The 16,259-nt window shown below is 41.3% G+C and overlaps 1 protein-coding gene across 4 annotated transcripts in view; it reads left to right on the top strand.

The window, feature by feature from the left end:
* The window catches only part of MKI67 (marker of proliferation Ki-67), a 47,690-nt gene that overhangs the window by 22,262 nt on the left and 9,169 nt on the right, over window positions 1-16,259 (top strand). For all 4 annotated transcript variants that reach the window (XM_075935261.1, XM_075935262.1, XM_075935260.1 and 1 more), the window contains 4 exons: window positions 5,596-5,767; window positions 10,335-10,469; window positions 12,249-13,348; window positions 15,698-15,758. In XM_075935261.1, the coding sequence (XP_075791376.1) occupies window positions 5,596-5,767; window positions 10,335-10,469; window positions 12,249-13,348; window positions 15,698-15,758 (1,468 nt within the window). The remainder of the gene's footprint in view (window positions 1-5,595; window positions 5,768-10,334; window positions 10,470-12,248; window positions 13,349-15,697; window positions 15,759-16,259) is intronic.

Genomic DNA, 16,259 nt, shown 5'->3' with positions numbered 1-16,259 from the left:
CTTGGATTTTCAGAAAGCCTTTGACAAGATCCCTCACCAAAGGCTCTTGTGTAAATTACATGGCTATAGGATAAGAGGGAAGGTCCTTTCTTGGAGTGGGAACTGGTTAAAAGACAGGAAACAAAGAGTAGGGATAAATGGTAAATTTTCAGATTGGAGAAGGGTAACTAGTGGTGTCCCCCAAGGGTCAGTCCTGGGACCAATCTTTTTCAACTTATTCATAAATGATCTGGAGAAAGGGGTATGCAGTGGGGGTATGTCTACACTACAGCACTAATTCAAACTAACTTAATTCGAATTAGTTAATTCGAACTAAGCTAATTCGAACTAGTGCATCTAGAGCTAAAATTTAGTTCGAATTAGCATTTTGCTAATTCGAACTAGCATGTCCACATTGAGTGGACCCTGAACCGAGGCTAAGGCCGGACGGAAGCAGTGCCGGCAGGGCATCAGATTAGGACTTAGAGCGTGGAACTGCTATCTCAGGCTAGCCAAGGGCTGTGCTTAAAGGGACCCGACCCCCACCCCGGGCAGACAGTTCTCGGGTTCCCCGCTTGCAAAGCAGTCCTGGCTTGGAGTGCCCTGAGTGCCCACACTCGGCACATCACAGCACTCGGCCATCAGCCCGGCTGCACTTGCCGCAGACTGCCATCCGGGGGGGGGGGGGGGGGAGGAGTCAATTGGGGGGCTGCAGGAGAGCTTCCACCCTGAGGAGCCCGCAGAGCCACCCCAGTCCTCCCCATTGGGGGCTCGTACCCCATTCCTCCCTCACCTCCTTCCACTTACCCCTCTCTAGCCCCCCTTCCTGATGTACAAAATAAAGGACACGTGTGTTCAAAAATAGAAACTCTCTTTATTGAACAAAACTCGGGGAGACTGGGAAAAGGAGGTGGGAGAGGGGAGGGCAACTAAAATGATCAGGGGTTTGGAACAGGTCCCATATGAAGAGAGGCTAAAGAGACTGGGACTTTTCAGCTTAGAAAAGAGACTGAGGGGGGATATGATAGAGGTCTATAAAAGCATGAGTGGTGTGGAGAGAGTGCATAAAGAAAAGTTCTTCATTAGTTCCCATAATAGAAGGACTAGAGGACACCAAATGAAATGAATGGGTAGCAGGCTTCAAACTAATAACAAAAAGTTGTTCTTCTACACAAAGCAAATAGTCAACCTGTCGAACTCCTTGCTGCAGGAGGCTGTGAAGGCTAGAACTAGAACAGAGTTTAAAGAGAAGTTAGATAAATTCATGGAGGTTGGGTCCATGGAGTGCTATTAGCCAGGGGATAGAAATGGTGTCTCTGTCCTCTGTTTGTGGCAGGTTGGAGATGGATGGCACAAGACAAATGGCTTGGTCATTGTCTTCGGTCCATCCCCTCTGGGGTAGCTGGTGTTGGCCGCTGTCGGCAGACAGGCTACTGGGCTAGATGGACCTTTGGTCTGACCCAGTACGGCCGTTCTTACGTTTTTATATTCTAAGCTCATGGTCGGGGGTTTCACTGGACCACCTTGATTTTCATGCAAACCTGCTCCTGGGTGGCCAGGCTGGCAGCTATCCTGCCCTAGACAGCCACTTTCCTGTGCCTAGTGCAGAGGTCTTGGATGTTGGAGGCTTCCCCCCAAACCTGGATGAGGTCCATGATCTCCGCACTAGACCAGGCGGGCGCCCGCCCGCCTGGTCCTGGGAAGAGGCGGAGGGCTGGGGGGCAGCGGGTGGCTGGCTCGTGCCGTGCCAGGTGCAGGGTCTGCCGGCTGGGTGCTGGCAGGCTTGCACCTGGCATGGGCTCCGTAGCCAGACCATGCCCCTTTAAGAGCTCCAGGGCTGGGAGGGGGGCAGAAGAGTTTCCCTGGTGGTGCCCAGAGTGGCCACCAGGGAAAGCTGGGGAGAGCTACCTCCCACTACACAGCCCTTAATTCGAACTACTTAATTCAAACTAGGCGTTAGTCGTCGTAGAATGAGGTTTACCTAGTTCGAATTAAGCGCTTCGCTAGTTCGAATTAAATTCGAACTAGTGGTTTGCCTGTGTAGCGCCTATTAAAGTTAATTCGAACTAACGTCTGTTAGTTCGAATTAACTTTGTAGTGTAGACATACCCTGAGGTAGTAAAGTTTGCAGATGATACCAAAGTGTTTAGGATAGTCAAGACAGAAGCAGACTGTGAGGGACTCCAAGAAGATTTCACCAAACTGCGTGATTGGGAAACAAAATGGCAAATGAAATTTAATGTGGATAAGTGTATAGTAACGCACATCGGGAAAAATAACCCCAACTATACGTACAGTATGATGGGGGCTAATTTGGCTATGACAAATCAGGAAAGAGATCTTGGAGTTATCGTGGGCAGTTCTCTGAAAACTTCCATGCAGTGTGCAGCGGTGGTCAAAAAGGCAAATAGGATGCTAGGAATTATTAGGAAAGGGATAGAAAATAAGACCCAGAATATATTACTGCCCTTGTATAAAACTATGGTACGCCTACATCTTGAATACTGTGTACAGATGTGGTCTCCTCACCTCAAAAAAGATATTTTGGCCTTGGAAAGGATTCGGAAAAGGGCAACTAGAATGCTTAGGAAGGGGTCCCATATGAGGAGAGGTTAAAGCGAATGGGACTGTTCAGTTTAGAAAAGAGGAGACTGAGGGGGGAAATGATAGAGGTATATAAAATCATGAGTGGTGTGGAGAGGGCCGATAAAGAAAAGTTATTTATTAGTTCCCTAAATAGAAGAACTAGAGGACACCAAATGAAATTCATGGGTAGCAGGTTTAAAACGAATACAAGAAAGTTCTTCTTCACACAGCGCATAGTCAACCTGTGGAACTCCTTGCCAGAGGAGGCTGTGAAGGCTAGGACTGTAACAGAGTTTAAAGAGAAGCTAGATAATTTCACAGAGGTTAGGTCCATAAAAGGCTATTAGCCAAGGTGTCCTTGGCCTCTGTTTGTCAGAGGCTGGAGAGGGATGGCAGGAGAAAAATCACTTGATCACTGTCTTGGTCCACCCTCTCTGGAGCAGCTGGTGCTGGCCCCTGTCGGCAGACAGGATACTGGGCTAGATGGACCTTTGGTCTGACCTAGTATGGCCGTTCTTATGTAAGTGTAGCAGCAGCCCTAGGGCTGTTGCTACACTTCAAAGGCAGAGCCGTCCTATCGACTAATCGAATGGTCAATGCAAAAATGCATTGACTATTCAATTAGTCAGTTAGTCGATATTTAATATCCTTAGTTCGTATTTCTGCCAGCAGACATAATTAATCATTCATGGTAGTGTGTGTGGAAGGGCTAATTAGTCCACTGCAGTGTATTGAATGGATACTCGGTTTTTTACTTTTACTAGTAATAAAGCTAGGAATATCTAATAAATTATAATTTTGGCACAATAATATTTTGAAAATTTTCCTTTAGTAGAATGGCGCTGTAATAGTGCTCTGCAAGAGCATGTTGTAAACTCAGTTTGATTCCCAGAATATGACTTTTTATGTCCACCGAAATCAGGAGCCTTTATTTTAACTTTGTGTGTTGAGCTATCAGCAGAAAGAAAGGTTGTCATAGTTGCAATCCCCAGAAGGGAAAAAGAGGGGGAGGCAGCTTAATTTTTGTGTTAATTGAAAAATTGATTATAATAAGCGGTACAAAATACTGATTTATTGAGAAATTTATTCTAAAATTTCTGTGTGCAAAGTTTGCTAGAAGTTGATTACCTTTCGTATGTAGACATTGCTCCTTGACATCTTTCAAGCTAAATTTTACTGTTGAGATCACCCATTCTTGATGCCAAAATATTAGTAAGAATGTGAGGGGTTTTTCTTCCTCACCATTTTGCAGACCTAACCCCGATGGGAAATATAAACAACAATTATAGCAGAACAATGACAGTATTTGTCTTAATCTTAAAAACTTTTTTATATGGATTGAGCCAAAGAGACATTTAATACTTATCTGACAAAGTGATAGAAATCAGCAAGCGGGAAACATTTATTTCAATAATTTATTTTAATCTTTATTTGTACTTTTCCTAAAGAATGGTTGATTTTTTTTAATTGCTTTGAAGCCAATAAAACATGTTGATTTGTAATTAGATGTAGCTTTCATACTAAATTTGGAGAATATACTACAGTAAAACTCCAATTGTCCGGCATCCAGTGGTCCAGAACTCCCAATAGTCTGGCACCAACTGGAACCCGGAAATGCTCCGGCCAGCTGGACAATTGGAGCTGCTCTGCGCCGCTTCCCCAAGTCCACCGCTGCCACTGCTGAAACTGATCAACAGCAGACTTGGGGAAGCTGCGGAGCAGAGCAGCTGGGGTGCTGCCGGACGACAAGCAGGGGGATGAGGGGCAGCACTATGGGACCAACCTGGCAGCATCCCAATGCTCTACTCCGCAGCTTCCCCAAGTCTGCCGCTGGTCAGTTTCAGCAGCGGCAGCGGCGGACTTGGGGAAGCAGAGCAGAGCAGCTGGGGTACTGCCAGGTTGGTCCCACAGCGCTGCCCCTCACCCCCCTGCTCGGGGATAACTACTGCAGTCTGAGGGGTGGGGAGCCTGCTCCCCTCCCGGAAACTGTCGTCGGCGGCGCAGGGCTTCCCCCACCTTCCTGCAAAATGGCGGAGAGTTCGCCCCTCACCGCACCGTTCCCCGCCCACCCCCCAGACGCAGTGAGGGTCTGGCAGACCTGTCACAGCTCCCCCCCCCCCCCCCCCCCCCCCACGGAGTACCTCCTGATACTCCGGCATATCCGATAATACGGCACCACCCAGATCCCAAAGGTGCCGGATTATTGGAAGTCTACTGTAAATCTGTATTAAAAAATATATAGCTAACTTACACTTATTTGGATACTTTATTATGTTAAAAAATGGTGAATGATTCTGTATAGGATTCCTTTTTTGCTTGTGATGCATGTCAAGCTCTCTTTGGATGGAAATTTAATTAAAAATTCTCAAAAATGGTATTTTAAAATCATTTTTAGAAGTTCAATATAACTACCTTAAATGCGCTGGGATACATAAGGAAAGAGTCTGTCAAAACATGTTTTGAATTTAAAATTAACTGATAAATTATTTTCTGTAATTAATGAATTGAACTGATTGATTCCGATCATTGTGACCTTCAGATCACTTGCTCACACCAAATTTTTATTCATAGTTTGGAAAAGGAAAACACGTTTTCCTGCTTTTTTTTTCATCTCCCAATTGATTTATTTTCTTTGCATGAACTATTTATTGACCTAAAATGCAGAAAACATTCTCTTGCTACTTGCAGCAGAGACAACTGCCATAAAGAGCTGATTTAGCACATCACTGGTTCTAGGTTTATTTTGGAAAATAAACCTATATTTAATTTAATAAAAAAGATAAAATGGATTTTCAATTTAAGTTATTACTGCATGTTGGTTGTGACTTTTGACTGATTTGTAAACACAATGTAGACTGATTTAACTAAAATCAGATTTTAAATGTAAACCAATCTAAGGTTTGTAACAGTTAAACTAACAGACTTAAAACTTTTTCAGTAATGCTCCTACAAGTTTGTGAGTGGACCTTATTCTATTTTGGTCATGACAATGAATCTTCATTTGCCACACAACTCTTTTTCTTTCTACAGACTCCAGCAAGAAAAATAAAGGGTCATTTTAGTACAGGCCATGCAGATTCTCCAGCTACAATAGTGATAGGAAAAGCACACACCAGCGCAGTGAATCTTGTTGGACAGGCTCCTAGAGTGGTCAAGAATTATGCTTTGAAACAAAACGTGGATATAAATGAAAGTTTCACAGGTAACTTGTATACTTTTTTTATAGTAAGCCACATCATTCTTGTATTATTTCACTTCTGATAAAAGCAGTTTTTACTTAATATAGTCTCTTGTGTATCTTGGAACATGTTAGTTTGCATTACATAGTATAAAATACTTATATATTGCAGGGACCTTAAATTTTTTTGGCCTTGACTTTAAAATATCAACTTGAACCTTGGATTAGGAGGGTTTGTATCTAATTTCAACTTAAAAATGAGCAAATTTCATCAAGTTCATTATTCTGTCACCACCATTTAGGCCCACTGTGGTAGATCAGTGTGCCCCACATACAAAAGGCTCCTCTGGCTAAATCAGCAGTGCGCAACCCATGGGCCGTCTTCCTGGGGAGGTCGCAGAGCTTTGATCTGTGCCAGCCGGCATTTTGTTTTCCAGGCTCGGCGCCTGACGTACATGCGGCAGGGGAGTGGACTGGTACTTTAAATTAAAAGGTCCGCAACAAAATGTTCCTGGCGGGTGGTTCTCTTCTACCCTCCCCCCCTTTCCCTTTGCTCAACAAAAATTATCTGGGCTCTGGGAATCGCAAATGAAAAAAGGTTGAGCACCACTGTGATAAACTACCACCCTCTCATAAGTGCTTTAAACTCACCTATGTTGTAATGAGTAAGGCTATGTTTTAGTCACAGATATTTTTGGTAAAAGTCATACATGGGTTACTGGCAGTGAACAAAAATTCATGGCCTGTAATCTATCCATGACTTGAACTATATACTCTTGGCTAAATATATTTGGTGTGTTCCATATGTGCTCATGTGCTTACTGTATATCTTTAGCACAATTATGTACGCAAAGATGGCCTGAATGCATCAGTAAAATATGTCTCTAGATAAAACGTATATGTAGTTTAGTATAGTAGTGTTTCATTGTTTTAAAATAAAAAGAATTACATTCTGTTTATTTAAAATGAAGGTGGTGAATATTTTAAAATAAGGATATGTGGCTAACAGCAGAAAAATGTTAAACTTTGCATTATTTTTTGATGTCTTTCCTTATAAAATGCTGTGTCCACTTCCTTTTTTGCAGTTAATGTAGAGCTTTTCATTGAAGTATCAATAATCCTTCTTCGAGTGCTTTCTCATGTACAGGCAGTCCCCGGGTTACGTACAAGATAGGGACTGTAGGTTTGTTCTTAAGTTGAATTTGTATGTAAGTCAGAACTGGTACATATTGTAAGGGATACTCTAGCCAAACATTTCTCCAGTGCTCAGTTTTATTCTCCCACACCTCACTTCCCTCAGTCCTTTATTCTCAAGCTGAGGTGTCTGCTGAGAAAAGCTGCTCCGCGTCTCCTTGGTTTGCTGCGGGGGGGGGGGCGCTAGCTTCGCGTCTCCCTGGTCTGCTGGGGGGAAGCAGCTAGTGCGGGGTTGCCTCACCCCGTTTGTAAGTAGGGATCCGATGTAAGTCGGATCCATGTAACCTGGGGACTGCCTGTATTCCAATTGAGATGCATGCATGCAATGTGCACAATTGCTAGAAAGTTTTTACTCTAGCTGCTACCCAATGGATTGGCTGTGGCGCTGGTGTAACACCCTATATATGACAAGAACATAAGAATGGCCAGGCTGGGCCAAACCAAAGGTCCATCCAGCCCAGTACCCTGCCTCCTGACAGTGGCCAGTGTCAGGTGTCCCAGAGGGGGTGGACGGACAAACGATTTGTCTCCTGCCATCCATTTCCAGCCTTTGACAAACAGAGGCCGGGGACACCATTCCTTACCCCCTGGCTAGTAGCCTTTTATGGACCTAACCTCCATGAATTTATCTAGCTCTTTTTTAAACTCTGTTATAGTCCTAGCTTTCACAGACTCCTCTGGCAAGAAGTTCCACAGGTAGACTGTAAGCTGTGTGAAGAAGAACTTTTGCTTATTAGTTTTAAACCTGCTACCCATTAATTTCATTTGGTGTGCTCTAGTTCCTATATTATGGGAACAAGTAAATAACTTTTCTTTATTCACCCTCTCCACACCACTCATGATTTTATATACCTCTATCATATCCCCCCTCAGTCTCCTCTTTTCTAAACTAAAAAGTCTCAGTCTCGTTAGCCTCTCCTCATAGGGACCTGTTCCAAACCTCTAATCATTTTAATTTCCCTTTTCTGAACTTTTTCTAACACCATAATATCTTTTTTGATATGAGGAGACCACATCTGTATGCAGTATTTAAGATGTGAGGCGTACCATAGTTTTATATAGGAGCAGTAAGATACTCTTTGTCTTATTTTCTATCCCTTTTTTAATAATTCCTAACATCCTATTTGCTTTTTTGGCTGCCGCTACACATTGCGTAAATGTTTTCAGAGAACTATCCACGATAACTCCAAGATCTTTTCTGATTAGTTGTAGCTAAATTAGCCCCCATCATATTGTATGTATAGTTGGGGTTATTTTTTCCAATGTGCATTACTTTACACTTATCCACATTAAATTTCATTTTCCATTTTGTTGCCCAGTCACTGAGTTTGATGAGATCTTTTTGATGTTCTTCACAGTCTGCTTTGCTCTTGACTATCTTGAACTGTTAAGTAATGTCTGCAAACTTTGCCACCTCACTGCTTACCTCTTTCTCTAGATCATTTTTTAATAGGATTGATCATCGGACTGAACCTTTGGGAACACCACTAGTTATCCCTCTCCATCCTGAACATTTACCATTTATTCCTACCCTTTGTTTCCTGTTTTTTTAAACCAGTTCTCAATCCATGAAAGGATTTTCCCTCTTACCCCATGACAAACTAAGTTACACAAGAGCCTTTGGTGAGGGACCTTGTTAAAGGCTTTCTGGAAATCTAAGTATACTATATGCTGGATCCCCCTTGTCCACATGTTTGTTAACCCCTTCAAAGAATTCTAATAAATTAGTAAGACATGATTTCCCTTTACAGAAACCATGTTGACTTTTGTCCAACAAGTTATGTTCATCTATGTGTCTGACAATTTTATTCTTTACTATTGTTTCAACTAATTTGCTCGGTTCTGACGTTAGACTTACCAGTCTGTAATTGCCAGGGTCGCTTCTAGAGCCCTTTTTAAATATTGGCATGATGTTAGCTGTCTTCCAGTCCTTGGGTACAGAAGTTGATTTAAAGGATAGGTTACAAACCCCAGTTAATAGTTCTGCAATTTCACATTATTTCAGAACCTTTTGGCGAATGCCATCCGGTCCCGGTGATTTGTTATTGTTAAGTTTTTCAATTTGTCCCAAAACCTCCTTTAAGGACACTTCAATATGGGACAGTTCTTCAGATTCATTACCCACAAAGGACTGTGCAGATTTGGGAATCTGAACCAACCACCCCTCAGTTCCTTTTAAGCACCAGTGACTACTGTTGGATCTTCGCTTTCTTGCATTGCAAGCACCATTCGTCCCTGGAGTTATTAGTTCATTTGTTGTAGTTAAAAGTTAGTTTTCTAGCAGTGGGAGTTAAGTGGCTTTCCCTTCTCACCTGTGTTCCCTCTGGGACCTGAAGGCATGCCAAGGTCCCAGGGATTCAAGCCCTGCAGCTCTTGCCAGAAGTCTATGCTGACGAGAACCCTTCTTCCCCCCAACTCTTATCTTTGGTGCCTGGGGGAAGCTCATCAAGCAGATAAGTATAAGATCTGCAAGGCTTTCAAGTCTTGGACCAGAAAAGAATGGGGCTTTTATCTTAAGCAATTCCTTATGAAGTCCACTCTGTGGCCCTAAAGGAAAGACGCGGCACCGAGCACTTCAGTGCATAGTGCACCTCATTCAATTTCACGCCCAACATCGAAGAGGGACTCCCAGCACCATTGGTCTTCAAAAGCTCCCTTCACCCCTCTACGCACTGATCCCATTCTCCAGCATGGCTCTCGAAGATGGCCAAGCCTTTGGCTCCGTGGTCCTTGAGTTAGCTGCACTCTCACTCCTGGGTAAGACTTGTGTATTACCTCAATTGGAATATGTATGAGCCAGCACTCAAAGAAGAAAAAAACGGTGGCTCATCTTTGTAACTGTTGTTCTTTGAGATGTGTTGCTCAGATCTATTCCATACCGGCTCTCCTTCCCTACTGTCGGAGAAGCTGTCAAGAAGGAACTGAGGGGCAGTTGTGTTGGCAGGGTCGCACCAGCTGTCATTCCAACGGGTTCTGGCAGCTGACCCAGTGGATAACAGCAAGCTTAAAAACTTTTAGGCAGCCATGCACATGGTGCTCATGCACCTTAATTAGAATACATATGAGCAACACATCTCAAAGCACAGCATTTACAAATGTGAGTAACCTGATTTTCACTTACAATGCAGCAAATTTCCAGATGTGACTCAATCAGTGTATTAACATACCACGTAGCTCCTGTTATAATGCCTCTACTGTGCAATAAAGTCATACGTATGAAGTCATGTATGATTTTTAACTCATGTTAATGTTAATGTTACTTAATGTTATACAGTATTGTCTGGTCTAATATTGGAAGAAAAGAACTAAGTCACAACTCTTCATTCTTTGTTCTGCCAACTGTATAACTGTTTTGTAAATCAAAGCACATGCTAATTACTTTATACATAATTAATAGGAATGACTGAGATGTTTAGAACTCCAGTAAACGAGAATAAAAAAAGTCCATCTTTATCTGCTGTTCACAAGACTGATTTTACGCCATCATGTACTGAAATAGAAGTCTCTGAGGTACACACTCCAGAGGAGACTGGTATGTATTTTTCTTCCTTCTAATAGCCCTATGAAAAGGGATGAGGGTTTATGGATTGCATACAAGAAAAGCGGACTAGTAGCTACTAACCTGGTCTTTGAAAGTAAGCTTAGTAAATTATTCATTTTGTTTTAACCCAGGGGTTCTCAAACTTTGTGATACCGTGACACCCCCCCCTCTAAGTTGCTGCAGCCCCCCTCTAAGTAGCTCGCAATCCCCTGGGGGGTCAGGATATGATAAACACGGTTTTAATCTATACAGACTTTGTGTAGAGTGAGAATGGAGCAGGTGGCAGTTTGATGCAATTCTGAGATGTTGAATGCTGCTTTCTATCTTAAAAAGATGTATTTGTGGTTCTATTTTTGAGTTGGGGCAATCTACTTCATTATATTATGTCCCATGGAATATGCTGCTTTCAGACTGTTGAAGCATGTATGATTGTGCAAAATAGGTTTAAAGTGCTCAACATTGAAGAGTTGGTGTGCTTCAGCAAAAAGCAATAAATTATTGCATGTCGACACAACTAAGCCCAATGCCCATTCTTTAAGGAAGGGAAAGGATGTTGATGGAAAAGGTAAAGCCCCGAATAAAAAGTAAGAGCCTATCCAGGCTGGAAGGATGGAACTGAATGGTCAATTTCCTAACTTCCCCACACTTATTTTGATAGTTTCCTTCCTTTCTATTGTAAATTTTGGTGCTAGTCATAAGGTTGTTGTCAGGATCGAAACTAATATTGTCTCTGAGAGATCAAATGAGATTTTGTTCAATTTTTAGCAAAAATTATGTTAATACATTTCTTTTTAGATTAAATCCTATAATATGCCAAAACGTTAGGACTTCATTTCTGTTTTCTTGAGAATCTGGGATATAGATATATTTTAGTTACAAAAAAAGACTTAATAAATGGTTATATTAGGTGTGCTCTGTATCTCAGACGTATTACATTAAAGTATTAATTTTTCTGCAAATTTGTGATATAAAGGCCAAGGTTTATCTAGTTAAGTTCCCTTTGCATGGCTTGTCTACACTTGACTTCTTTCCCTAAAACCCTGTACTGCCAGTACCACCATAAATAGCAATGGTGAAAGCTATAGGGCAGACAAGGTGATAGCAACCACTTCAATTTTACCACAGTGTTATCCATCCTGCTATGATCCAGTACCTTACCTATGTAACCACTTGCGTTGGCAACCTTCAGAAAATCTGGTGTAGATACAACTATGGTTAGCAACAAAAACCTTTCAAATATGAACCATAAATGATCTTGACAGCTGGCTTTCTGAGTCTACAGACCAACTGAAACAACAGTAGTAGTTAAAGGTGAAGCAAATTTCAGCATCAACATTTGTAGCAGTACAAATCACTTCAATGTGCTTTGCTTACACAATTTTCTTTGTTCCCCTCACACCTTTTTGGGTGCCAAAAATGCCAACTGTCCCTTTATATGGAAAAAAAATCTGCTTCCACCTCATGCTTAGATGTTATGCATTTTCAAAATAAAGTTTGCAGCACATTTAAAATTTAGGAATAGCATACAAAAAATGTAATTTAATGTTGGATTAAATAACTAATATTTAATTCAATTTAAAACTCAGTATTAAAATTTGTGTAGTGCTGCATGGGGATATACATGTTGTTTTTCATAGTTACTTGTTTATATAACAGTAGATTTTGGGAGGTGGGACAGAAACTTTCCATGCCTAATATTTCTTCAGAAATTTGTATTCTGTTTCCTTGCTTAAATTTTCTTTCAAATACATAAGCCCAATTTTATTACAGGAGAAATGGTAATATCACCATTAAGTACCTCAGGCATGTCACAACAGAGAAAAAATAGTCAAGATGCTGTATCTCGCTTCCTGAGAGCAGAGAAGTCTCCAAATTCTTCTTTTGTGGGTGTTAAATTAAAGCAGACTCCTGAAAAAGAGAGAACAATACTGGAAGAGGAAGTAGTTATGAGTGATTCATTAGTAATGCCAGAAAAGCATATAACGGAGGTGGGAGCTAAAGGATTTGAGAAGACCCCAAAGCAAAAACCAGAATCTGATGAGGCTTTCTCGGGCGTCAAAAGGCTTTTGAGAACCCCGAAGCAAAAAGTGGAACCTGTCGAGGCTCTGTTGGGCGTCAAAAGGCTCATGAGAACCCCGAAGCAAAAGGTGGAGCCCGTTGAGTCTCTGTCAGGCGTCAAGAGGCTCTTGAGGACCCCAAAGCAAAAGGCGGAGCCCGTTGAGTCTCTGTCAGGCGTCAAGAGGCTCTTAAGGACCCCAAAGCAAAAGGCGGAAGCCGTCGAGGATCTGTCGGGCATTAAAAGGCTCATGAGGACCCCAAAGCAAAAGGTGGAGCCCGTTGAGTCTCTGTCAGGCATCAAAAGGCTCTTGAGGACTCCAAAGGAAAAGGCGGAACTTGTCGAGGCTCTGTCGGATGTCAAAAGGCTCTTGAGCACTCCGGAGCAGAAAAAGGAATCTCCTATAGATGAAATTACCTTAAAAAAATTATTAAAGACTCCAGCACAAAAAGAGCAAGTAGTAAATGATCTAGTGGGAGTCTCCTTTATGAAGACAACACAAAAGCAGAAATATCAACCAGCAGAAGACATGATAGGGGTAAGTCATATTATGAAAACATCTAAGCAGAAAATCCAGTTAGAAAACACAGTTGGAATCAAAAGGCTATTAAAGACATCAAAGGAAAGAGTTGAACCAGTAGAAGACATGTTTGGTATCAGCAGACTACTGAGGACACCAAAAGAAAAATATCCACCAGTTGATGACTTTATGGGATTGCAAAAATTGATGGCTGAGTCTAAACAAAAGTATCCGAGTTCTGAACTGGATTATGTTGGTGTTAAAGAAATGTTTGATACACCAAAGGAAATTAAGGTAAAAGATTTGTTTTGATAATTTTCATTTTAGTAAATTCATAAATTTTAAGATGATCTTATCTGCCTTCCTGGTTGTCCACTTACCCTTCGTAAGTCGACTCAAGCTATGTTATTTACGTAGCTGGAGTTGCGTATTTTAAGACGATCTTCAGGTTTAGTGTAGATATGACCTAAATCTCTCACTGCACCCTTTTCTATTTTTTAACGTTTTTAAAACATGGACATCAAAATTGTATGTGGGATCCCAGTGCTGGCCGCATCAGTGCTATGCACACAGCTAAGATCATTTCCCAGCTCTTACTCAGTACCCCCGGTTCATATACCAAGACCACACATTAGCCCTTTTTGCCATGGTGTGACACTGAGAACTCATGTTGGTTTGCCTTTCCTCTCTGACCTCCTAGATCCCTTTCAGAGTCACTGCCTTCCATTGTATAAGTATGGCTTGAACTGCTTGTTTCCTAGGTGTATAAAACTACATTTGGCTGCATTAAAACACATTGTGTTTGAATGGGGCCAATTTAGCAAGTGGTCCAGTCCACTCTCTGTGATGACAGCCCTGACCTTCTCATGATTCATCACTCAGCCTTTGTGTCATATACATGTTTTATCAGTTATTATATATTAACTTCCAGATCATTGATGAAAATGTTGAATGACACCAATCCCAGCAGAATCTTTCTATGAACACCCCATTTTGATGATTATTTACCATTGACAACTGGGGTTTTTTTTGTTTTTTTTTTAAGATCTTTTAGCTGGCTCTTATTGATATTATATAGTACTGTTTTTAATCAGAGTGTTGAGTGATACGAAGTCAATATGCCTTTCTAAATTCTTGAATGTATTACAGATAAAGTTACCTTTGATAACCAAACTTGTAATCTCAAAAGTGAATGAAATCTGGTTGTTTGTCCAGACATATGTTGGGAAACTAATACAGCAGGGCACAGACTATCCAATAAGTTCTTGGACTGCATTGAAGACAACTTTTTATTTCAGAAGGTTGAAAAAGCTACTTGGGGGAAGCTGTTCTAGATCTGATTTTAACAAATAGGGAGGAACTAGCTGAAAATTTGAAAGTGGAAGGCAGCTCGGGTGAAAGTCGTCATGAAATCATTGAGTCCATGATTCTAAGGAATAGTAGAAGGGTGAACAGCAAAATAGAGACAATGGATTTCAGGAAGGCAGATTTTAGTAAATTCAGCTGGTAGGTAAAATCCCATGGGAAGCAAGACTAAGAGGAAAAACAACTGAAGAGAGTTAGCAGCTTTTTAAAGGGACATTGTAAAGGGCTCAAAAGCAAACTATTTTGCTGATTAGGAAAGATAGAAAGTATGGCCAAAGACCACCTTGTCTTAACCAGGAGATCTTGTATGATCTAAAAATAAAAAGGAGTCATCTAAGAAGTGGAAACTAGGACAAATGACAAAGGATGAATATAAGCAAACAATATAGCTATGCAGGGGCAAGATTAGAAAGGCAAAGGCACAAAACGAGCTCAAATTAGCTACAGACATAAAGGGTAACGAGGACTTTCTATAAATAAATTAGAAGCAAGAAGAAGAAGCAAGAGCTGCATTGCGCATGCGTGCACTGCCGGTAAATGGGGCACCGGGCTGAAATCTACTCGCCATGGACAAGTAGGTTCAATAGTTTGTCGAGCCATGGCGATTACATTTCTTCTATCCTTTTAATTTTTTATCAGTTGAATCCCGTTTCAGCTTTGAACTATTTTGCCTGAGTTTAATGTCAGGTTAACCAGCCCTGGGCTGACCCGTTTGTCTTTTTAAATATCAGCATATGACTTCTTCTGGATTTATGGAATTTCCCTGTTATTTCAGGATGTATTGTAGAATATCATGAGCAGGCCAGAGATTTCATCCGAGTTTTCTACATCTCTTAGGTGCGAATTGCCACAATCAGCCAATACAAAAATGTTTAGCCATTATAGATATTATTTAACAACCTCAGTTAGTAATGGACTAGAAAATTATTCATCATCTTTGTGATAAGCAGGGCTCGACAAACAATGTGGCGAGTAGATTACACCCCGGAAGAGCCGGTGCAGAGCAATCTGCGCATGCTCAGAACCGCGCGGCTGGCGAGCAGGGCTCGCTGCCACTCGGCGAGTCCTGGTGATAAGAGTATATTGTCCTGATTTTTTCCAAATGGAGAACAGAAATTTTGATAACAATGCAAAAAAGGCAGAAACTAACAGTTTTAACATCTCCCTCTAGTTGGGGGCCTATATCATATTATTTATTTTTTTGTTCTTAATATACCAAAAATCTTCTTTTCCTTAGCACTACCAGCCACAGATTTATTTATTTTTCTATCTTGTTAGGTCAAAGTTATGGATTTTATGAAAGAAAATAATTCTCATATTGATCCTAAAAATGAACATGGTAAGTATAAATTGTATGCATTTTTAAAGCTGTAATTTAAAATGGATCTTTAAATATGTTTTTGAAAATTCTGAAATATATAGACAATACAGAATTTAGTTTGTGCAACGACAGTTTTAAATACTTATTGCTGGGAATTGGAATTAATGAATATAGTATGCTGATAGTAATATGCACAGATCCACCAACATGAAAATCCTGCCGTGAAACTTCCCTCCCTTTTCAAAGCTCCAGGAAGTATCTGACAGCTCAGTGAGTTTCTCCATTTGGGAAACAAACAAAGCAAATCACTGGAATGTTCCTGTTCTGCCCTGCACTAGGAACACAGCAGTTGGCATATTGCTGCTGTGTGGGGCGATGGGGGAGGGAAGCAAAGCAGTGTTTGAGGAGAGACTGCTTTCCTGCTTTGGCATTCCTTAACATGGAGAGCTCACAACAGCTAAGGAGGCTGTGGAAGAACTCAGAGGGAATTCCAAGATGTACAGGGGTCGACTCTGGCCC

The sequence above is a fragment of the Pelodiscus sinensis genome, chromosome 8 (genome assembly GCF_049634645.1).
Source record: "Pelodiscus sinensis isolate JC-2024 chromosome 8, ASM4963464v1, whole genome shotgun sequence".
Lineage (NCBI taxonomy): Eukaryota > Metazoa > Chordata > Testudines > Trionychidae > Pelodiscus > Pelodiscus sinensis.
This window is presented reverse-complemented; position numbering and strand designations above follow the sequence as displayed.